This window comes from Trematomus bernacchii, unplaced genomic scaffold, assembly GCF_902827165.1.
Source record: "Trematomus bernacchii unplaced genomic scaffold, fTreBer1.1, whole genome shotgun sequence".
Classification (NCBI taxonomy): Eukaryota; Metazoa; Chordata; class Actinopteri; order Perciformes; family Nototheniidae; genus Trematomus; species Trematomus bernacchii.
The window spans coordinates 689150-713863 of NW_022987564.1; the positions used below are offsets into that span (position 1 = coordinate 689150).

At 38.2% G+C, this 24714-nt stretch overlaps 1 protein-coding gene across 1 annotated transcript in view; it reads left to right on the forward strand.

Annotated features, from left to right (window-relative positions):
• ptprua (protein tyrosine phosphatase receptor type Ua) overlaps positions 1 to 24714 on the forward strand; it is a 246712-nt gene that overhangs the window by 207411 nt on the left and 14587 nt on the right. Inside the window, exons 18-25 of the mRNA XM_034125463.1 lie at positions 38 to 110; positions 554 to 630; positions 4004 to 4021; positions 9713 to 9749; positions 14773 to 14870; positions 16148 to 16264; positions 18152 to 18306; positions 23129 to 23264. Of these exons, the coding sequence (XP_033981354.1) occupies positions 38 to 110; positions 554 to 630; positions 4004 to 4021; positions 9713 to 9749; positions 14773 to 14870; positions 16148 to 16264; positions 18152 to 18306; positions 23129 to 23264 (711 nt within the window). The remainder of the gene's footprint in view (positions 1 to 37; positions 111 to 553; positions 631 to 4003; positions 4022 to 9712; positions 9750 to 14772; positions 14871 to 16147; positions 16265 to 18151; positions 18307 to 23128; positions 23265 to 24714) is intronic.

The following is a 24714-nucleotide window of genomic DNA, read 5'->3' on the forward strand; positions in this document are numbered from 1 at the left end:
CATCAAACTTATTTTGGGATTCCTTTTTTCTTTGCAGAGTTTTTTTGATGGCTGGGACGTCACGAAAAAGAAGGACAAGACCAAAGGAAGGCATGATAGCCTGCTCAGCCGTAAGTACCTAGTGGGGTTACATTAAAGAAACATTAACTTGAATCTGTTTCACTGCTCACCTTAACATTTATAAGCCCTTTTCATAAATGCACTGTACATTTTATTGCCATTTTACAACACTACTTCAGTCCTATGAGTCTGCCAAAGCCACCATCACCATCTAACTGCTTATATTTCTTGTCCGTCTGACTTGTTTTTATCAAGGTTGTTGCCTTTCTCGATCTCAGCGATTAGTTTGCTGAGGACAGTGTCACTTATCTTGATAAAAACAAAGGTAGACTTTTCTTTTAAAGAATTACCCTTTAGTTCAACCTTCATTTCATTTCAATTTGATGTGAAGGATAACCTGAGGTCTGCTTTTATATAAAAAAAAAAGCCGATATATTCACTAATGGAGTATGTCTTGTAATTTCATTATCAGAATCTTTTTTGTGTATTTTAGACGATCGCCATCGAGTCAAGCTTCACTCTCTGCTTGCAGACCCGAGCTCCGACTATGTCAACGCCAACTACATCGACGTAAGTCACCTTCAGTCGTTGTTTGACCTCCTCCATCGCCTCCTTCTCCCTCTTCTCTTCACTCTGCTGACAGCTCTGCCTTAAGATCATTCTCTATTGTGGTGCTTGACCAGAGGACATGTCCACACACTGTCTGATGTACTGGGATCTCTTTGTCATTCAGTGACAAATAGCAACATATATCCACGTGTGTGAGTCCATACAGGCGAGATTTCATCGTAGAGATCCCATAAGCTCAGAGCAGCTCGCCTCATGACTCATCCGAATTATTTGAAAGAGACATTGCACCTCAATTGGACTCACTATAACCCGGCTGATCCTTTCATCTACCTTCAGATATTTTGATCTCACGTACAGTTCGGCTCAAGTGAGTTATCAAGCAGCCTCTTGAGTCCCTGCAGTAGAGCCAGATCATATCTCGACAGATTTTGCATTACATGGCCCCAAAAAACGTATTTGAAATACTTGTTTCCTGCATGCCAGGTAATTAAGAGGTCACTTCAGCGCGATGGTGGAAAAACTCAGCTGTCCTTGCATGCTGTTTAACCTCCTTAAGGGAATATGAAGTGGGCCGAAGGAGCCCGATTGGTAGTTCTAGCCAGTGTGGGTGGTATTGGTTCAACGTTAAAGCCTACTGTGCCACTTTATTCCCTTTATTGTTCAGTGAGGGCTCCATTAGGACGAAAGCTCCAAGGACCTTTGTGTCATTAAGAGACTCGTCTACAGCATGTCATGCCAAGACCCCTGGCTCCCAACTCTGAAGCGAAAATTATTCTAATGATTCATTGAAGGCTGCCAAGGTTGGAATAAATGGGTTTCTTTTTTTTAAGGTTAAACAGGAAAGTTCTAGCCCTTTCTCTCCCTAGTATCCACATGCAGGTTAACAACATGTCTTTGTTGGCATGGGTAGGAGTAGATTTTATTTAGTTTTTTCTTTAAACAATGACGGGTTTACGGAACATGACAGATTTGACAAATGAAGAACGGTTTGACAAACGGGAATGTCGAACAGATTTCATTTAAAATAAAACCTCTACTCCCCATTCAAGACAAAAGAGCCATGCTGATATTGTTTTAAGAAATCAGATCCTAAATTAGTACTAAAATAACTCTTAACTTTATAAAACTAAATAAATACAAGCTAAGAGCTCGTAGCGTCATGAACTCTTCAATAAAATGCTTCTCCCACCCAAGAAAATAAGGATTTTCAAGATTTTGAGGAATATTTCTAGCATCTATACCTAGAATGCCATTTTACTGTCTGACCAATTATATCATTGATTTCTTGAAGAATCTCCTCCCTAAATGTGTGAATATAGTGTGTGTGCCTTCTGTTAGTTTGCACTTATTTCAAAACTTTGACCAATCCAAGAAAAGTAATATGTTGTCTAAGTTTTAGTGAAGTTAGAAGTGACATTTCTGTGTCACCTCTTGACATGTTCCAGGTGTAACAAAGCGACACCATGCTCACCAGACTGTTAAGAGATGGTGCGTTCACTGTCAGGTAGAGTTTCTGCTTCTTGCTCTGGTGCTCAGGATGGGACGCCTGTCACACTCGTGTTGGAATCAGCAGTAATTGATTTGGAAAAAGATAAATGAGAATTGGAAGTAATCGCTGAGCAGATACATCCGAAAGCATAATTTCTTCAAATGGCAGACAACTTCCACTTTGGCTTAAACTTATTAAACTCTCTGTGTCTTTTGTGTGTCTGTGTGGCATCTAGGGAGGGCAAGATAACACCGTAAATGTGACCATGTCACCCTAAAGTACACTTGGAGATTTCCTGTTTTATATAACTTAGCTCATGCAACTTTGAACTACTTTCACTATATATTACTTAATTCTATCACTAACACAAATAATTATTTTGTATTGAGCAATCATTATAAGGCTCTAGTTGGAATATAATATCCTGATTTTCTATGTTTCATGGGATATTGATTATATTTGCATCGTCTAAATTAATCGTTTTGCTAAATGTTTTGTCCTTTGACACCTCACCACACCATTGAAAACGAGAAGGTGCATCTCAAAAGGGTTATCACTTATTAAGAATTTACCAAAAACTACGTAAATTGGCGGTCATTGGTGATGATAACAGGGAACACAAGCAGGGAGGAAGAAGTTGGCCGAAAAAACTTCCATCACAGTTTAGAGATTTCTGGTTTTACCCCCAGTTAAATGGATTTTATTAATCTGTTCAAATTGTTGTTTTGATAACAACTTCTCTGAATTTCTGTCAACATAGACGTGTTCCCAGATCTCATAAATCTCCAGAGTACATCTACATGTTATAATTGCTGGTAGAAATGACAGCCAAAAACCAAGTCAGCTAACGGTCTAATCAACCTTGTTGCCAAACTAGAAGGGCACTCAGAAAGCGCAATCCTTCGCCAAGACCGTTTACATAAGTGAAAAATAATGCGAGTCTCCGCCCTGTAATTCGGATGCGTACCAAATTGTTATGGTAGCTTAATTTGCTCATGCTAGACCCTTTCAGCACATTTCATGAAAAGTGGGCTGGTATCTTTCAGTTTCCTTGCTCAAAAACAGACAAACTAACCACCTTGTTTTGGTTCCAGAAATGTCAATATTGCACAATAATGGGATACCAAAAATTATGTTATGTATGTATATATTGTGTCTAATGAAAGGGTTTTTATTTTGTAGCATTAAGTATTTGAATATGTCAAGTATGGACACAGTAAAGGAATGACTAATTGAATTGAACTCTTGTGCATGAAAGTTTGACGCGCTACACACACATCCCAACTTTCACATCCTCTTATAATTGGCACACTTTTTCCTGCACTGGCATTGATTTTTGGCATGTGACGTTAACATTAAGGTAATCTAATATATCATTTTCGCCAACTGCTGCAGAGCACCAACTTTTGAAGAAAAAGTATTAACCTTGAGCAATTAACAAAAAAATAGTTTGAATGACATTCTGTTTTTCCCGAAGGCATTGTCCTTACCATGAACTCTTTCATTAAAGAACTTTCTAAAGTTTCAATTAACACCAAGGACAACCGTGTCATGACTGGCTTCAGATCAAAGACTATTTTCTCTTTAGGCCTCTTTAATTCAAGCTATTTATGTAGATGTAGGATGGTAAAAGTCATAGGCTCAGTGGGAAAAAAATACACAAGAACGACTAAATGGGCCTTTTGCGTAGAAACATGGGAATTTTAGTCTTTTGAACATTATTCTCTCCACAGGTCCTCAAGGCAAGCTGCTCTCTAACTATATCATTACCCTCTTTTCCTCATATTTAATCACAATAACTAGCTCTTGTTTCCTCCCCTACTTTCTTCTTTCTCTGTCTCTCTGTTTTCCGCCCCCTGTGTTCAACCTTTTGGCAATTCGTAGATTCGGATAAACAGGGAAGTAAGTACCTTGCTTCTCTTCTCTTTTCCATCCCCCCTGCTTTTTCACGCTGTCCTCCATGGCTTCCCTCCAAAAGCTGATCTTCCTTCCCTTTCCCGCTCTGAGCTGCTCAGCCTGTCCGCCATCACTTTTCCCCTGAGTTAAATCCTTTCCAGACCAAAGGCAGCAGTGTCCTCTTTCATCCATAGTCAGATAAAAGGCTTGATAACATGCCAGGGGTTACATCAAGCAACTCAGATCACAGCAAGTAGGTCTGTTGGAAACCTATTCAATGACAGTGAACTAAGTGAAGATATAGAAATTCATCAATCATCTCAGAGAACAGGATCGTCTAGTCACACCATAAGGTGTCACAGTAAAAGGACTTTACTTGTCCTGATGAAATAGGTGATTTTCTTCATATACAACCCAGTCTCACGGCATTTCGTGTTATAGTCACAAAATTAATTTAATCTATTGATTTGTGTTCACCAACACGATTTTTGCATTTTTTTTCGTGTCACACAGAACGATTTTAAAAGCAATGTTTTTCTATTGGTAGTATGTTTTGTGCCTGCACCACGTCTTTTTGTCCAGTCGGGTCTTGGAAGACTGGAAGCTGTGTGGTTCATAAAAACATGTTCTTACTCAATATCTTACCCTAAGCCTAACCCTATCCCTTTTATTTTAAATTGTATAATGTCGGAGTTTTTTTGCCGTCCTCGAGGAAAAGAAATGGCTCAGAGCCTCAGAATGTATCTGTATTTTTTTTTTTTATCATCTTTTTTTCCTTCTAATTTGTTATTATTTGGTGCAGGCACGAAACATACTACCAATAGAAATACATTGCTTCTAAAATTGTTCTGTGTCAGAATACTGAAATCTGTATTTTTTTCCTTCTAATTTGTTATTATTTACATTGCTTCTAAAATCGTTCTGTGTGACACGAAAAAAATTGCGAAATCGTGTTGGTGAACACGAATCAATAGATTAATTTCGTAACTATAACACGAAATGCCGTGAGACTGTGTTGTCATATATGGTGACTTTGTGACTAACTAAAGGGCCTCTTGGCAAGTTTTTTGTGGCTGACTAAGTAGCCTAACCCATAACATGCTAGCTAGACCTAAAATCCTTCAAAACCCGGCAGAGCTAGCTAAACTGCTAGTAACGCTAGTAAAAAAGACAGTTAACTTCCAGTGAGCATGTTGGAAAAATTATTGACCGCCTGTTAGCAATTTAGCTGTCAGTTAGCAGGTTATACACATGGTTGACTGCCACTATAATAGCTAGATAGGTTGGTAACTGTTTGTTAGCAAGTTATAAAGATTGCTTTCCATCTCTGAGCAAGTTATGACGTATGACGACAGTACATTTCCAGTTAGCAAGTACGATGGATTGTCAACCGTCTGTTAGCAGGTTTTAATGACTGTTGACTTCCAGTTAGCCAAACAGATAACATATTATTTGGTGCTTAGCAAGTTACAACAACAATAACTCTCTAATAAGCAAGTTAGATAGCTTGTAAACTGGCAGCTAGCAAAAATATCTACTGTATGGTTCTTAGCAAGGTATAATTTCCAATTAGCAAATAGCTTGTTACCCGTCAGTTAGAAAGCTAGCAGATTTTTTAGATTGTTTGTCGTCAGTTAGCAAGGTAGTTAGCTATTCATAACAATTGTTAACTTTCAATTAGCAAATTAAAAGATTGTTACCTTGCATTTTTAAAGTTATAAAGTTTGTTTACTGCCACGTAGCAAGTTAGATAGCTTGTTAACTGTCAGTTAGCACGTTAAATAGCTTGTTAGTCATTGAGGATATTAAAAAGACGGTTATCTGTCGTTTAGCAAATAATACATCTTTTTAAATGTCAGTGAGCAAGCACACAATCTAAGTAACACATTTTTTAGCACTATTTAATCATCTCTAACAAATGAATCCAAACCATTACTTATTTTGTAACATTTCAAACTCCAGCGATGCAGAGTTATATGAAATTAGATGTTGCCACAGAGATAATACACAGCTGTGGCTTTCTGTTCTGTCAAAGGTTAGCACTGAAAAATGGTTTGCAATTGATGGCACCATTTTCAGTTTCAAATTCACCAAACCATCACCTTCATGAAAGCTAGCATGTGAAAATAACGCAATACATGTACAGATGTTCTGACAGATGTGAGCATATGGAAAGTTAGTCTTGATATAAAATAACAAAATGCCTCATCAAAGATAGTGGGTGCATAAAAACATGCTGTGGCAACTTGTGCTGCTCCACCCACTCAAATAACTCCACAGAAGTTTTTGGCAACAAGGAAATTAAGCATTGATCATTTTAGTCCCTTGGCATCTTAAATACAGGGGTGGGTAGTTTTTCAAAACACACATTATCTATCATTGTGCAAAAAAAAACACCAACTGGTGTTGAGAGGCTTGTTGTCCACCCACAAGAGATTATACATTTTTTTTACAGCTGGTGCTCACATGCAGACTGTAAGTGGTTTGGATTTGTTGATCTCACAGTTTTACGAGGAGAATCACAATCAAAGAAATTCATATGATTGAGGATTGATCAGTTCTCTATTTAATGTCTTCCAGAGCTCTTTAGAGAGGATTTATATTAATGTTTAAAGATTTCCTACAAATGATTCTGAGATGCAGGATAAATACAAACACTGATTTTCAATTACTTTCAAACACAAAGGTCAGCTTGTAGTTGGACTGAGACAAATTTGTCAAAGCAAAACAAATTGAAAGTAATTTTTCTGTCTGTCTTTTTATTTTGTATATCATTGATACGCTTTCCACGTCTCAAATGACTCTGCATGTATTTTCTTTCTCTCTTTCCCCTCCATTGTGAATTCACGTTGCTTGATGGTTTTAAATTGTTTTCAACTTGCCTGCTGTTGGAAAATGTGGTTGCCAAGGTGACAGACAGGAAACTGGTCAAAACCGGGGATACTCAGCAACGGAGGCTCATGGGAATGAGGGTCGCTGCACTGTTTCATATCGAGGGCCATCCATCTCAACTCCCCTTTGTGGCATGACAGTTATGGAATGTAATTTGTGTGCCTGCCTGGCTGAATAATGTGTATATCCGTGTGTGTCGGTGTGTGTGTGTGTGTAGGTGTGTGTGTCGGTGTGTGTGTCGGGGTGTCTGTGTACAGTACGTGTACCAATGTTTACCAGGCAGTACGAATCAATTTACCTGTCGGTGATGAGCAGTGGTGTAAAGTAACTAAGTACATTTACTCAAGTACTGAGCTTAAGTAACAAATGGAGGTCTTTTTACTTTACTTGAGTATTCTCACATGATGCTACTTTTGATTTTTACCCGGTTACATTGGGTAGGCAAATGTTGTAATACATTTATTTTATACATTTAGTTACCAGTTACTTTGCAGAAGGTAATGATACAGAATGTGAATTTACTTACACATTCATATCTTTTCTTATAGGTTAAGCTAGCCACTGTGTGTATAAAGTAATTCAAATTCACCCCATCTTTACTTTTAAGTGCAACATTGAAGTTATGAACACATTAAAACATGAATAATTATAACAGTCATATATGGTGCTTATTTGTGCCATTCTACATGACAAGTAGTTTTACTTTTGGTGCTAAAAGTATATTTTGATGCTAATACTTATGTAGTTTTACTTAAGGAGAATTGTGAATGCAGGACTGTTACATGTACATTTGTATTTTTACGCTGTAGTATTACTATTTTACTTAATCAGAATCAGAAACAGGTTTATTGCCAAGTAGGTTAACACATACGAGGAATGTGCCTGTATGGTGCATACATAAACACAGTTAAAGAAGATGCATTGTAAGAAAAACAACAAAAGAATGAAACTTTTTGGAAAAAACGATTGTCACATTGACAAAGCAATATTTACATGAAATATAAACAACTATAGATAAGCCCTTAAAGTAGTGAATCATCTGAGTACTTCCTATAATCTTAATTCTGTGGATCTTTCTTGCTGCTTTGCATTCAACACACACTCCAGTGGTTGGACAGGTCGCCACTAATAGCCTTTCAGCACGTGCACACTGTATCATAACTGCACTAAAGCCGCGCCGAGCAGACAGCCTGATCAGTCAGTGTCACCGAGGTAGAATTACTCCCCGAGCTGAAGATCCCTCACTTGTCAATCTACCTTTGATCAGCAGCCCTCGCTGAATGCAAAGCACCTCACACGAGGCCGCCTTTGTACAAAAAAAAGCAGCTCCCTCACCCTGCATGTAATGACCTGGCTCACGGACAGGCAGAGAAAAACTGAATTAATGCCATTTTCTGTCTGCATTATAATTCTACCTGTGAGCGTTAAACAAAACCTGAAGCAAAGGCAATGCAAAGAATGCGTACTCAGATATTTTTACTTGTGTCAAAGTAGTAATACCACAGTGTAGAAATACTGTCCTCCTTTAAAAATGCTAGTTAAAAGCACAAGTATGAGCATCAAAATGTTCTTAAAGGGCCAAAAGTATAAGTAGTCATTGTGCAGATTGGTCCATTTCAGAATAATATATATGATATGTTTTATAATGATTGATCATGAAAGTGTTCTCAAAGCTGGTAAAGGAGCAGCTAGTTTGAATGACTTTGTATACTGCAGGGTAGCTTGTGAATTTACTCCAGGTGGGACTGAAGTCTGATTTAACACTTGATTATATTTCACATCATTCATCCACATCTGGAAAGTAACTAAAGGGATTAAATACATGTAGTGGAGGAAAAGTACACGATTGACCTCTGAATCGTAAGGGAGCAGAAGTACCAAGTAGCATCAAATGGAAATACTTAAAGGGGACCTATCATGCAAAATGCACTTTTGTACGTCTTTTATACATGAATATGTGTCCCCGGTGTTCCAGGGAACTCACCAAGTGTCAGAAAACACAACCCTCTCTATTTTCCTCCATACCCAAATCTCTAAAAAAGGGGCTGCAACGGATCTGATAAAAACTGATCCAGATTTGAACACTGTCCTGACGTCAGGACGGTGGCGCTACGGCTATTGGGCCAACTCCACCAATCAGGAGGAGACAGCCACGGCATTGCTGTTCGAAAGCGCTGGAGACGTTGTAGTACATAATGCCAGGCCTGTAGATGGTGCTGTTGCTCACAGAATCAACCCTTGCTAAAACAGATCTAAAAAATGTCAAATTGAGCAAAATGAGGCATGGCTAAAATGTATGATCTGTTTGGTATTTTGAAAAAACAAAAAGTATAAATATGCCTTATATAGGTATGGTCCTACACTATATTATTCTAATATAGCATGATAGGTCCACTTTAAGTAAAGTACAAGTACCTCAAAGTTGTACTTAAGTTCAGTACTTGAGTAAATGTTCTTAGTTACTTTACACCACTGAGAATATTTGCATTTGAATTGTAGCAGGGTAGAAGTAGCAGAACATATACATACTTAAGGGAAAATTCCATACACCTTTACCTAGATAAAGTAGTTTTTTACTAAAGTTCCGCCCCTGAGTTTAAGCAGAGTGGTGGCCTGGTGCAGATTAGTTTCACGGCCCCTGAAATATATTCAGAGCAGAAATTTAGCAGACACTCTGAGATGAATAAGAGATGACGTTGTGCTGAAAATGTAGAATGAGAATGGATTCTAGGGCTGAAATAAAAGCTCCTGAATCTCACTTCATCACATGTGATCATTAACTCTCTTTTTCTCTCTGTCACGCAGGGCTACCAGCGATCAAATCACTTCATCGCGACTCAAGGTGAGCACCGGCAGTGCTGTGTGTGTGACTGTTAATGTGTTGTTTTCCAAGCTGACACACATTTAAATGACTTTGCTGAATTATTTAACAACACGGAGCCTGTGTTGCCTCACGCTCACATCTGGATTTACCCCGTAAAACAAGGCACTGTATCTGTCAGTCACTCTGCACTGTAACACTGTGAGTGAGAGGGTCCTCCCCGCCATCTGCATGTGTTCTGATGTCAGTTAGATTCACTACACACACACACACACACACACACACACACACACACACACACACACACACACACACACACACACACACACACACACACACACACACACATTCCCTTTATTCTCAGCCGGCTCTGATCCTATTTATTCACTGAATATGTTTTTTCACTCCGTAATCCCCCTCTGATTTCTCTCCGTCTTTTCACTTTGGTCTCAGTTCTGCCGCTTCACAAAAGTAACCTCCCAAAATCTGTCTCTGTCTCTGTCTCTCTTTCACATTTTGCACACAAGAAAGCAGGCAGGAGGTGGAAAGGGTACTTTGTGACATTTGCCAAATACTCCCAACTAAAGTTAAAGAATATAACAACATGTTGAAGTTTATTTGATTAATAATGTTGAAGACTGCTTGGGGAAAGCAACTACATTCATTTGACATATCTACTAGTTCCCCTTACTTAGATTACTACCTTAAAAAGCCTAAAAGTATTTGATTTTCAGTAAGTCAATGATAAGCACTGAACATTGACAGCAGGTGGATGCTGTATCAGTAACGATGACAATAGTATGAATGGTTCACACTTCCTGTCTCATAAGTGGGTGCTGTCTAACACATTAATATCCTAATAGAGATTAATATAGCTAACAAACCTTTATAGCATTATGTCAGCTATGAGCTAGGGTGTTAAGTGTTGCACTGGCGCATATCTCGCAACGTTTTTTTGCTGACATAGACTAATCAGACAAATGGGTGCAGATTTATTTTGTCTGAAAGTGCAATTTTAATGTGGGAATGTTTAGAAAATATGTGGCTTGTAGAAAAACAGTTCCAATATGAACTATTTCCACTTTGGGGCAAAAACAATCAGTTATATTCTGTGTTCATGTTCACTTCTCCCTTAGGAGTGGAAAGACCCACGTGACAGGGAAATAAAATATATTGACTCTCATTGCTGTCTAAACCATCTCTAATTATAGCTACACATCATTTGTGTTTTCTGCTGATTTACAGACGTCTCTTTGCCAATTTAAGTCAATAGGAAAAAGTCCTTCTGGGCCCAATGACACTTCGTCACTGACGAAGAAGATGTAGTACACAGTTTCGCCACTAAGAACAATTCCTTTACCGCCCGACGCACTTCCTGTGGGTTGTGTTTCACTTCTAAGAGACTGCTCTGGACCTTTATAAAACCTGAGGAAAAAGGATTTTCTAGTGGCACATAGGGGAAAACTTAAGTAGCTTAAGGGATTGTCCTTTATAGCATCCAAAGAATCCTTTAAGGTGATTTCACCCACTTTGTAAGGAATCCAAAGATAATCATTTAAGGACATTTACGTTAACCTAAGTGCTTTCATGGCACACATTTAAAACATAGACTGGGTCACAGAGGCCAAAGTTAATCCAATTCATTACTTCAACATATGTCTGCACCTCCACTGACTCCTACACACACGCACGCACGCACACACACACGCACACACGCACACACGCACACACACACACACACACACACACACACACACACACGTACAGTTCATACAGTGCATCATTAAAGCTGTCACTCTGCTCTCACTCTGTATTCTCTGCGTTCTCCGGCGCTCGGGGTGGCCGCCTGTCACGGCAGGTTGCGGCTGATTTGTTGTATCTCAGACGGGTCTTAAGGCGGCTGCGTGTGAGCGGCAGGCAGCAGGTGCTCCGGGCTAACTCTCTATTATGTCCAGAGACGAGGTAGAGGAGGGAGGAGGTGGGTGAGGAGGTGGGTGAAGAGGTGGGTGAGGAGGAAATGCCAGACGCACTCTGAAAGTCTGGAGCGGCGGCGCGTTGTGCTGTGCATACAGATTCACCCGGATCAGAAAGCATCCGTCTCTCTGCCGTACTGCTGAAAAATGAACATCTTATATCAGAAAACGACACAGTGGTGAAAAGTATTTACTTAAGTAGTATTCTGACATATTTGTACTTGAGTATTTCTCTTTTATGCCACATTATACTTCTACCCCACAGCTTCTTAATGTCATATCCACATTAGCTAATGAAAATATGAAGTCTCCTCCAACAATGCAACATAAATATACAGTATATGAGACATAAAACAATACAAATAGTGCAAGAAAATAAAACAATAAGTAAACATAAACATGTAAAATAGATAAGACAACATAATTAACAGTGGTCAAAAATACTGCAAATTGTAAAAAATATAAAAAATATGTGGGATATGTAATATGAGAAATGTGATCAATTGTAATTTTTTGTGACATCACTGTGTAACACTTGCCCTTCTATTGGCTAGCGCTCCAACACATTGTACGTCATAGGCTAAGGGGCGGGACATCTCTAAGCGGTTGACCAATCACAACAGAGACGGCCAGCTAACCAATCAGAGCAGACTGGGCTCTGGTTTCAGACAGAGGGTGAAAAGAGGTGTTGCAGCACAGGCAGTATGAGAAAAATAAAGAGCTTTTTGAACATTAAAGCATGGAGACATGTCCAGTAGAGACATCTACATACTGATATACACCTGAACATCAGCAGGAGAGGACTCTTTAAAGTAGAGACACTACATACTGATATACACCTGAACATCAGCAGGAGAGGACTCTTTAAAGTAGAGACACTACATACTGATATACACCTGAACATCAGCAGGAGAGGACTCTTTAAAGTAGAGACACTACATACTGATATACACCTGAACATCAGCAGGAGAGGACTCTTTAAAGTAGAGACACTACATACTGATATACACCTGAACATCAGCAGGAGAGGACTCTTTAAAGTAGAGACACGACATACTGATATACACCTGAACATCAGCCGGAGAGGACTCTTTAAAGTAGAGACACTACATACTGATATACACCTGAGCATCAGCAGGAGAGGACTCTTTAAAGTAGAGACACTACATACTGATATACACCTGAACATCAGCAGGAGAGGACTCTTTAAAGTAGAGACACTACATACTGATATACACCTGAACATCAGCAGGAGATGTCTTAAAGTAAAGGATCTGAGTACTTTTTCTATAGAAACCAACAGGGGAGGGAGTTGTGCGTAACTATGCAGAGGAGGTTGAAGTATCTGCCTACGTGCTCTTATTAAAGGTACAAAGTATAATGTATGCTCACCTCGGGTCAGCTTCAGTAAAACACCGTATCTGTTATTTAAGAGAAACATCTCTGCACATGTTCGGATTTTTAACAAGTGTTTTTCCTCCTTCTCCTTTGCATCTCGCTGCCTTTACAGGTTTTGCCCTGCAGCGTCTAGTCAAGTGCACACTTTCTGATTAATCTTCTTGACAAGTGTTGAAGAAAAGGAAGTGAAAATAAGTTTGTTTCTCATGTTTGCTTTTCCGGGGAGACCTTCATGCAACCATGTGTAAAGTCTTTTCATCCCAGGCATTACCCCTTCTGCTATCACATCACTTTGATCACTCTCTGCTGCTACTTTCTTAGTTATTGTTTCAAACCCTATGAACCGTGCCTGGTACGAAAAAGACTTCTCCAATGTCGAGGATGTTTCAAATTGTATTCCTTTATTCAGAGGGTTTCAAGGATGCTTGTGTTTTCTTACACACTTCAAAAACAACCACAATGCATTTCCTGTGCACAGATTTGGAAAAAGAGAATATGCAATATACTCTCAATGATTTGGTCTCGTTGAATGTTTCGTAGGCGTCCTTCAAAGGAAGCATGTTTGACTTTGAGATTTGACACGATATTTAAAATTAGTGAGGAAATTATTATTATTTTTCGTTTTGTCGTAAGAGTTTTACAAATATTTCAACATAATAAATAAACAATAATGAATAAAATAAAAAGATTATGATGAAAATAAAATAAATAAATGAATGAATAATAATAATAATAAGTAATACATTTAAAAAATATGAAAAAAACTAGTAATGATAATAATAAATATAAAATAGGGGTAAATAAATGATAATTGTTAATAAAAAATTATAAATAGATTTAATAATATTAAAAGTAAATTAAATTACAAGAAAACCTTTGTTTTATTTACATTTTCCTAAAACTATTTTATACAATTTTTAGTACTTATTTTAATGCTAATAATTTCAATATATTCTACATTTAGTCTCTTATTACTGTAAATGTATTCCTGTAAAATGTACCTTTTTATAATCAACAAGTATACCATATATTCAATGTTATTCCATTCATATTTTGATTGTTTTTACATATATAATTGCCCCATATCCAAAATAGTAATAGGTCATAAATTAACGTATGTTTTAGAGTTAATACGGTGTTTTTTTTGTATATAAAACCTGAAATAAATGACTAAATGCATCAAGATAAAAAAAAAAAAACGACTACAACTAGCTACTACCAGGGATTATAACCTTCCTTTAAAACAGTCATCCAGGTGGCCTACACACAGGATAATGTTCCCACTAAACAGAGTGCGTGGTGTAAATGAATAGACATCTTGTTCTCTATGCCTGTGTTAGTCAGAGGATGAAGGAGGAGGATGTGATATTATCAACGGCACGCTGTAATGAAATCAATGAAAGTGTCATATTGTGCAGGAGGAAGTGATTTGTGTCGGAGCGAGGCGATACGGCCGCTTGTTTGCACAACGGCGGAGGATTTGTGGGTGTATTGAAATGACATTTGTGCGTAGAGTGTTGGGGGAACACAGAGCGGGCGATAGTTCACCGGTGACACATTGTTACTCTGGCATGGATTACACTGCCTCTACATTCATGGTTATTGCTGCTATTTTCTCTGACTTATGGCTCATCTCTCCTCCTCTTCCTCCTCCTCCTCCTCCTCCTCTGCAGGCCCAAAGCAGGAGATGATCTACGACTTCTGGCGGATGGTTTGGCAGGAGAACTGCTTCAGTATTGTCATGATCACCAAGCTGGTGGAGGTGGGCCGGGTAAGGCTTCCCTCCCTTTTTGTCCTATGACCTCTGAAGCCTCCTGTGAAGATCGATCCAATTCAATCCAACTTTATTCATATAGCACATTTAAAAACAACAGAGTTGACCAAAGTGCTATACATCAATACATATATAAAATAGCGAGACAATAAAACCATAGTTGTAGCCACAGACTGGAAACCCTCATACACGATGTAAACACATTTTAAAACACAACACAATTAAAAAATAGAAAACCCCAATTTAGAAACACAGACTGATACGACTTATACGTGGTCTGCAAAAGCACGGGAGAACAAGTAGGTCTTTAAACCAGATGGAGGTGTATTTGTGGAGCTCCCTATTATTCTCGATGTATCTGAGAGGAACACGAGTGATCTGCTGTTAGAGGCGGAGCTGCAAGGTCACAGCTGTTTGCAGGAGGCCATTGTTACACCACTTTATATATAGTGTGTGGGATGAGGAGTGAAGCATGCACTGAACATTAAAACGTATACAATGTGATCAATTAAGGTGCCACAGAAATGCTTAAAATATGAATTACAGGGTTTAATATACACACTCCACCTGTATACTGTGTTTTATGAGAGTACGTACTTTTTTTGACTCGTCAGTTTTATTTTTTAGTGGGTATTTAATACTTAGAAAGAAGAGTATTTTTATTTTTAAACCTTTTATTGAAAACACATTCTAGTTTACTAATATTTCAAGATACATTAAAACTATGAATACAGTTAATAATGATAATACAAAAAGAATAAAATAAAACAACATTAATAAATGGCAAAAAATAATATGTCAACTTGTGAAAATAGAAAAAAATAAAATAAAAATCAATGTTTAACAAAGAAAATGTATAATAATAATAATAATAATGGAGGTAAATAAATCAAAAAGTCATAGGGTAAAGAAAATAAGTGATGTTATTCTTCCTAAAGACTCTTCCCAGGCTTTGTAGGTCCGAAAAATATACATTTTTAGATCTTAAAATGAGTCCACAGCCTGAAGCAGTACTGAAAAGACACTGAAATATCAAATATCCATTAACTTTTAAACCTAAAAGTGAAGGTTTGTCTGTATTTTAACAGACAGAGAGGATAGAACGCTTATCTTACCTCGGTGTCTCTTTTGGTGTCAAATCTGACGGTGGAAATGATTGGAAAACTTTGGTAAATATTAAGAAAAGGTCACACAGGATGAGAGCTTAGCAGTGTGTCTTCATGGTGTGTGTGAAGCAGTGTGTGTGTGTGTCTGAACTCTTGGTTGTGTTTCAGATGAAGTGCTGTAAGTACTGGCCGGACGACACGGAGCTGTACGGAGACATTAAGATCACGCTGCTGAAGACCGAGACGCTGGCCGAGTACACGGTGCGCACCTTCGCCATGGAGAGGGTGAGGAACACTATTATTATTATTATACTTATACTATACACTTTGTTTTGAGCCAATTTCAGAATACTTCATCATAAAACATTATTATATTATAATCAGTTGTGGAAATGACTAGATACATAATGCGCTTTCACACCGGAGTACTTTTCCCAGTATAGTTCCGATATAGTTCCGAAAATGTGCGTTCACACCAAAAAAAATCCGGTGCAAACCACGCCCCGTAAAACTCCCAAAAAGTTTTGTGAAGCCGCCATTTTATTTTCCTCGCATTAGCATTATTAGCATTAGCATTAGCCCAGCGCACAAACGCAGAGAGACTAATTTATGGCAACACAAAAGAAAACATGGGAGCGGTGGAGATGAGGAGGTGTCGGCGTTCTGGAGATTTACTCGGAAGGCTTCAGTAGAAGCTGCTGGGAGTCCCAGCAGCTTCGACTGAAGCCAGTCCCCAACTCCGGGGACTTCCGGCCGGGGACTTCGGGTGGCAGTATACACCGTGAAGTTGTTTGCGGCCTGCCAGTAAACCCAAAGCAGAAGAAGAAGAAGTGACGTCAGCGGCTTCATTTGCCTAATCCACCCTCAGTGACTTATTCCGGTGTGAACGCGATCTGATAGATCAGAACTAAAGAGGTCTGATGAACTAAGTACGGCAAAGTACTTGGTGTGAAAGCGCCTATACAGTACAGTACTTAAGAACCATTTTGAGGTACTTTACTTGAGGTTTCCATTTCATGCTACCTAATACTTCTAATCCCCTACATTTAAAAGTGAAATACTGGATTTATTTTGCATCTTAAGTTACTACATGTTGCATTCAAAACATTGAATACACTTTTAACATAATGGAACTTAAAGTCAAAACTAGTGGAATAACTGTCTGAGGTACAAAAAGGGAAACATATCTAATATTTTACAAAACGAAAATGTTATTATAAATATGATTTAATAAGGTATTCAATAAGGTAGAATATAATGTGCTTTTCATATATCTTCAAAATTGTATTCCTTTTTAGTGTTTATTAAATAAGAGGCATCAAAAACTACATGCTCAAAACAGAACAAAATATTTATGCCAATTTGAGCTCTTTGCTAATTTCCATCTGTAGTCTCTGAGAAAGTACACACAACCATCAACACTAACACTTTAAATAGAGACAAGTCAAAACACTGATCATTATAATAAAACAGTACATTTATCAGAACGCATTTTAAATCACGATTCATTTCAATCAGAAAACTTGGACCACGGCCAAATTGATGTTGACAAAACTTCGCTCAATCGCCGTTTTTTGCGACACGGTAAAGAAATTCTTGATTTGATTTATTTCGAATGTGTAAAACAATAATACAAAATAATTATAATAATAATGAAAATTGATAAACAAAAATATTACTGACTTACAAATTATATATAAACAAATAATCTTCCTAATTACACATCCGAAAAGGGGTGGGAAGAAGTTTACACTGATTTAAGCCCTTCTCCCAAAAACTAAATTATTAACATATATTTTTTTGCTCAATTTTTTTTAATAATAATCAATTTTATTTATAAGCGCACTTTTCATTTGAGTAAACAAAACTGAAAGTGCTACAGAATAAAATGGTTGAAACAAAACAACAAAAACAAATAAAACAACAGAATAAAAGCACTGACATTTACGCTGGCATGGCAACAAGTGGGGGTTTTAAGAATCTAGTAAAAGACTATTCTAAAAATATGCGTTTTTAGGCCTTAAAAGCATCCACAGTCTGTGGTGTCCTCAGCTGGTTTGGGAGCGCATTCCACAGTCTCGGAGCAGCGGAGCAGAAGGCTCGGTCTCCATAGAAATACATTTGTTATTCAAAATAAAAGCATCTCCTCACATGTGCTTGTGTGTCTTGCAGAGAGGATACCCGGCCAAACACGAGGTGTGTCAGTTCCACTTCACGTCGTGGCCGGAGCACGGCGTCCCGTATCACGCCACCGGCCTGCTGGCCTTCCTGCGCCGCGTGAAAGCCTCGACCCCTCCTGACGGGGGGCCGGTGGTGGTGCACTGCAGGTAACAACGCTACACACACTGAAAACAAGAGAAGAAGAAGTACTCATATCTAACATTAGAGGCAAGGCAAGTTTATTTATATAGTACATTCAAAGTGCTTTACAAAAATGAAAGAAATTAAGAAAATGGCATTAAAAGGCAAAGATAATAAAATAAACTTTAAAAGAAAAAATACATGAATACAAGTTACACAGTGTAAGATATGAATAGAGGTCACCTATTATTCAAACTCCACTTGTCCATGTCTTTTCTACATCAACATGTGTCCCCTCTGTGTAAAGAGACTCTGAAAGTTTCAGGAACAAAGATTCTCTCTCTTTTTGTCCTGATCCATTTATATAAAAACCTGTCTGAAAATGAGCTGATCAGATTTTGGCCACTTTATGATGTCATAACGATGTTTTGGCTTGTGTAACCATTAGCCAATCACCAACCAAGGTAACCCCCCCCCCCCACCTTATCACCTGAATCTCCTCCTAGAGCACCATTGTGTTCTTTTTAACCAAATATCTCTCAGAGGGGCGTGGGGAGGGGCTCCTTATTTTCATCTAAAGTAACAGACAGAGAATCAGCACTTTTGAAACAGGGCTGAAACAGAGGGGATTATGGGATGCTGCAATGATCTGTTTGGTGTTTGGAGCCAAACACTTCAGAGACATGTTTTATATATATATCTGAGACTTGTAAATATTGCTTTAAAAAAAAGTTTAATAGGGGTCCTTTAAGGAAATCTAGAAATTCTCCTTTTTTTTTAAAACTCCTGAAAATAACTGAATCTTAATTAAGAAAAAGTGATATTGCATCAAAATATAGTAAAAGTACCGACATCAAAAGTACTCTTTATGCTTAATGGCCCATTTCAGAATAATGCATATTAATTTACTGGACTATTGATGCGTCAGTGTGTTCATCACAGCTGGTACGTAGGTGGAGCTAATTTTAATGACTTTATATACTGCTGCTGGATAAATAAATGTAATGGAGTAAAATGTAAAACATTGGCTGATGGCAAATACTCAGGTGAAGTACAAGTATCTCACAATCTCTATCTTTTACTTACTTTTCGTGGCTAATAAATAACACCTAATATAGACAGTATTTCCAGCCTCAGGGGCTCTCCGTCTCTTCAGTGATATATTTCTAATGTTCAACACATTTATTTCTCTCTGTTTGTTTCCTCTCCAGTTTGTGTTTATTTTTTTACATTTCCTAAAATAACTCTCAGCTCCTCGGTGCTGTGTAGGAGGAAAGTGACAAACACAGAAACCTAAAAAGTGAAATAACACTTTACGACAGGATGTTCACACATAACCAGCGAGAAATCCACAAAGGCGTAGGCGGAGGTTGGGTTTTTGACTATCAAGGAAAATGTCTGCCTCTTCTGTGAAGGATTTTAAATTCTCGGGGACGTTTCCTTCCACCTGTGAATGAGTTATCTGCATCGCAAGTCTTTGCATTAGAGCTCACTGAGAAATGTGGTAGAAAAGTGACATAAAGTAAACAAAATGTGCCTGGTTGAAGGGAAGGTTTTATGACACACATTTTTTTCGAAAAAGCAAAAATAACACCAGTCACTACAACTCCACCTGAAACCCTCAAAAGACATACAAATAAAGAATAAAAGGATCACAATATTTCTAAATAAGGTCCAGAAGCCTATTTATTGAATTTGTTTGTTCACTCTGCCCATAGTTTTTCATAAAATGTCCTTTATTTCTCACCAGTTTTATTGGAAAATGTGCCGTTAAGTACGCTTTACTTATGGCGCATTTCCACTGCAGGGCCTCGCACGGCTTAGTACGGTATAGTTAGGCCTTGGTAGGCCAGGCTCACTTTATGCTGCGTTTTCCATTACAGTTTAGGAACTGGGGCAGTAACTATAGTAACGCAGTGTAGGCGGAGCCGTGACGTCATCTTCAATGCGAACCACAAAACCAAACATCAGCCGTTAGCTGTTAGCACTCAGAGCTCACAGCTCCTCATATCTGTTCAGAAACTAGACAAAAGCATATACAACGTTAGCTTAGCCGATCTCCATTCAGAAAACACACATTTTAAAAGGCATTCCGCCTGCCGTCTTGTCAAAGCATTAATTCATGGTTTTTACTAACCGGTATCAGTATGTTGTTACTTCGGCATCATTTTGAAACGTGTATTACAATTAAATCACGGTAAAATATGTTCATTGTGTTGTAGTTGTAGCTCCCCTTGCCAGCGATTCTCTCACTAGTTTAGCATATTCAGCCCGGTTGTTGGCCCGGAAAGAACCACGATTTTGGAAGGGCCAGAAAAACTGTGAAAAGGTACCCGTTAGCCGGAACTACCCCTAGTGGAAACGCAACAAAAAACGGGCCGGGTTTGGCACGGCACGCTTAAACCGTGCTACGCGCTGCAGTGGAAATGTGCCATTACAGAAGAGGATTAGGGCCACATGCGGAACGATTTTTGAGATCTGACCAAACGTGATTTTTTTTTAAATTTGTATTAATTCTGACTTTTTCTCAGATTACAATTGTTTTCTTGGAATTCTGAGATCATAGTCAGAATTATTACTTTTTTCTCTATATTCTGAATCTTTTCTCAGAATTCAGACTTTAAGTTTGAGATCACGTTTTGGCCCTTATCCTCTGCCGTACTTGGGCTATGAATAGAACTCTTTTAAAGGTTTCCAGACTCAAAGGCTTTATTGTCATATCCACAGTGGCTACAGCGTAGTTTTGGCAATAACATTAAAAGTCCGAGGCTATAAGACAAAAACAATAAAAATAGTGCAAGAGAATGTTGCAAGTTACCAATGTGCAAATAAATGCATGAATAAGTAAACTATATACAACACAGAGTACGATTACAGAATATAAAATAAATACCTACAGTGGAGTATTTTTAAATGTACATGTCATTGAGTTGACGCTTTTATCCAAAGCTACTGACATTAAGAATCTTGTCCAAGGACACTTTGTAATTATTAACTGCATGAGGTCAAATCGCTGAATCCTGATTGGTAGACTCCCTTTTAACCCCAGAGCAATTCATATTTAGATATAGCTTTATGTGCTTTTACCACAAGCTTAACTCCAATTAAATCCATCTGCTGTACAAGCAAAGCTGCCTCTTTTGTTTATTCTACCTTTCATAACCTGATTGCATTGTACACGATGCGTTACCAGGTCAACCCGACATGTTATTATATCGCTGAATACCAACACCTGTAATGTATGTGCGTTAAAGGTGAAGAATGAAGGATATGAAACATCACAGGGTCGCTGAGGTCGTCAGTAATCACTGTGTAGAGATGTTGTTTTTATTTAAAATCAACCAACTGTTCGCCAGCTGTTTGACTCTCATAAATGATGGGCTTGTTTCAGTGCATCCGTGCTCTGCAGGAGGTTTAGTTTATTATGTTCAGAGTAATATAGGAAGGAAATACTGATGAAAGATGAGGTAAAGAACCAGTGTTTGAATCAGATGTGTTTAAAGCAACAAAGCTTTCAGATTCTGATTCTTAAAGGTCCCATGTCATGGCCTATTCTACTGATCATAATTCCATTGTTGAGGTATACTAGAATAGATTTATATCGTGCAATTTTCCAAACTCACATTGGTTTCTCATACAGCATCTCTGGATAGTATGTGGAGCTCCTGCCCCCCCCCTCCCTGTGAGCCAAGTGGCCGCCTGCGAGACACAGCGAAACCCAGCCCGAAACCATTCCGAAATCAGCCTGAGCACACACACACACACGCAGCCTGGCTGGGAGTTTGTGTGTGTGCACTGCTCACACACAGACTCACAGCCTCGCCGCGTCCTGCCGTCTCAGGCTGAGAAATCGGCGGAGCTGCAGCTGAGAAAAGATTGAGTGTGTGTTTGTGAGGAATTAACGTAACGGCTCCGCGGACGTTACGTTACGTTACGTCACCATACCCAGGAAGAAAAAGAGAAATCTCCAACGAGGCGTTCTGGGGCAGCATAGACAGGTCTTTTCTGTGTTAGAGTTTTACTCGCTACAGGGTGTACTTTGAGGGTTTGTGACTCTGCAGACCGTTTACATGCATTAAAAACTACATAACACACAAGGGGACGGGTAATAACCGGAAAAGCATGACATGGGACCTTTAAAACTGTAATTATCCCAGGGTTTTGTGACAGATGCTCCAATTTAAAAAATAAATAAATGAAAGGTTAAAAAAAGAGCAACGTAATGTTTAATCAAATATAATATAAAATGGAATAAAAATATGTATATATACAACAAGAAGTGAAAGTAAGTATGACCAATATATAATAACAATATTTTTTTAAACATTAAAAGTTAAAGTTAGATCATATAATAAAATGATCAAATAAAATACAAATGACCAATACAAATATTAATAAAATAAAGATATTTATATACAATTATTTAATTTTCTAATAAAAGAAAAAAAACTTGAAATAAACACAAGTAATTAAAGTAAGAATATGCAAATAAAATGTGAAAAATTAAAAATATATAAATATGAAAAGAGGAAGTAAAATGTGTAATACATTTTTTTTTAAAGTTAAAATCTGCACACTGCACTACAATATATGACATGCACATTACAACACATGTTACGTGAATATGTTGTATTTACCTAGGGAAGTCATTCACAAACTGCCACACAGCACATACAGTAGAGCATTTTAAAACTCAAAGGTTGTTCACTTTAAACTAGACTTCTTACAATGCCAGAACATAATGGTCACAGTATTCATTTTCTTTCTTTGCTTTCTCTTCACCATTTCTTTTTTGTATTTCCTCTGTATACTGATGCTTGTGTGTTGTGTTGATCTTCCTCCTCACAGCATGGGGGCGGGTCGGACCGGTTGCTACATCGTTCTGGACGTCATGCTGGATATGGCCGAGTGTGAGGGGGTGGTGGACATCTACAACTGTGTGAAGACCCTCTGCTCCCGACGCATCAACATGATCCAGACCGAGGTGAGTGTTGTCATCCATTTCATAGTCAGGGCTTTTTTACTTAAAGGTCACCTATTATGCAAAATCATATTTTTCACGTCTTGTCTACATCAACATGTGGTCCCCTCTGTGTAAAGAGATTCTGAACGTTTCAGGAAAAAAGATTCTCTCACTTTTTATCCTGATCCATTTATATAAAAAAACCTGTCTGAAAATGAGCTGATCAGATTTTGGCCGCTTTATGATGTCATAACGATTTTTTGGCTTGTGTAACCATTAGCCAATCAGCAACCAAGGTACCCTCCCCACCTTATCACCTGAATCTCCTCCTCGAGCACCATTGTGTTATTTTTAACCAAACCTCTCTCAGAGGGGCGTGGGGAGTGGCTCCTTATTTTCATCTAAAGTAACAGACAGAGAATCAGCACTTTGGAAACAGGGCTGAAACAGAGGGGATTATGGGATGCTGCAATGATCTGTTTGGTGTTTGGAGCCAAACACTTCAGAGACATGTTTTGTATATATCTGAGACCTATAATATATTGATGAAAAATAGTATAATAGGGGACCTTTAAGATATTAAACATATATTTGTTGGCAAATCCCTTGATGGTGTCTCGTCTCAGGCCCAGGTAAAGTGTCTCAACGTTAAATGGAATCATCAAGGACTTGACTTGTTTACAGTAGTTCAGGAGCACAGGGCACTGCCAGAACATATGGTAATGATTACACAAATGTTTAATGTGTTTCTGTTTAAGAAAACCGGTTGAGTTTTACATTTTTCAACCCAAATCCCCTCCAGGTCAGGGCGGAAGTACATCCCCATTGTTGCTTAATCAGCTTTTACCATATTTCCAAGCTTGAACATCAGATTTAAAGCTCAATTCACCTTAACACCAGGAAAGTCCAAAGGGTTCCCATACTTATTCTTGTCTACAAGCCACACACATTGGAGGGTAAATATTGGAGGTTTTGAAAGCTGTTAAGTGTAATATATTATTTTCCACTAACTTGGCAAAAGCTAATTGTGTTTTTATGTTTGTTATTCTACTCAAAGTGTGTCCAATTTTCAAATAAACAACTCAGAAAAATCCATTAATTATTTAAAGTTTGAGAACATTTCAGTAAATCGTCCTCTCGTAAAGTGTGGCAGTGGAGACAGAGCAGTAAATACCAAAACAATGATATTTATTTTACCTTTTCAGCTGAAGCTTGTCCACCCGTTGAATAAATATTTCAGCAATTACAAAACACATTAAAAATGATAAATAAGTTGGACAGTTTTACGGCTGGTAATTTGAATGCACGCTCGCCTCTTTGATCTTTTGTTTGGTTGGATGTCATAACAAATTTCCTCGTTAATTGCAGCGCTCGTGACGGGATTTAACGAGTGTGTGTGGGCAGTGTTTCTGCTCCTCTGATGTGTGTTTTCACCACTTTTTACCCCATTTATAGAAATGGTGGACAATGC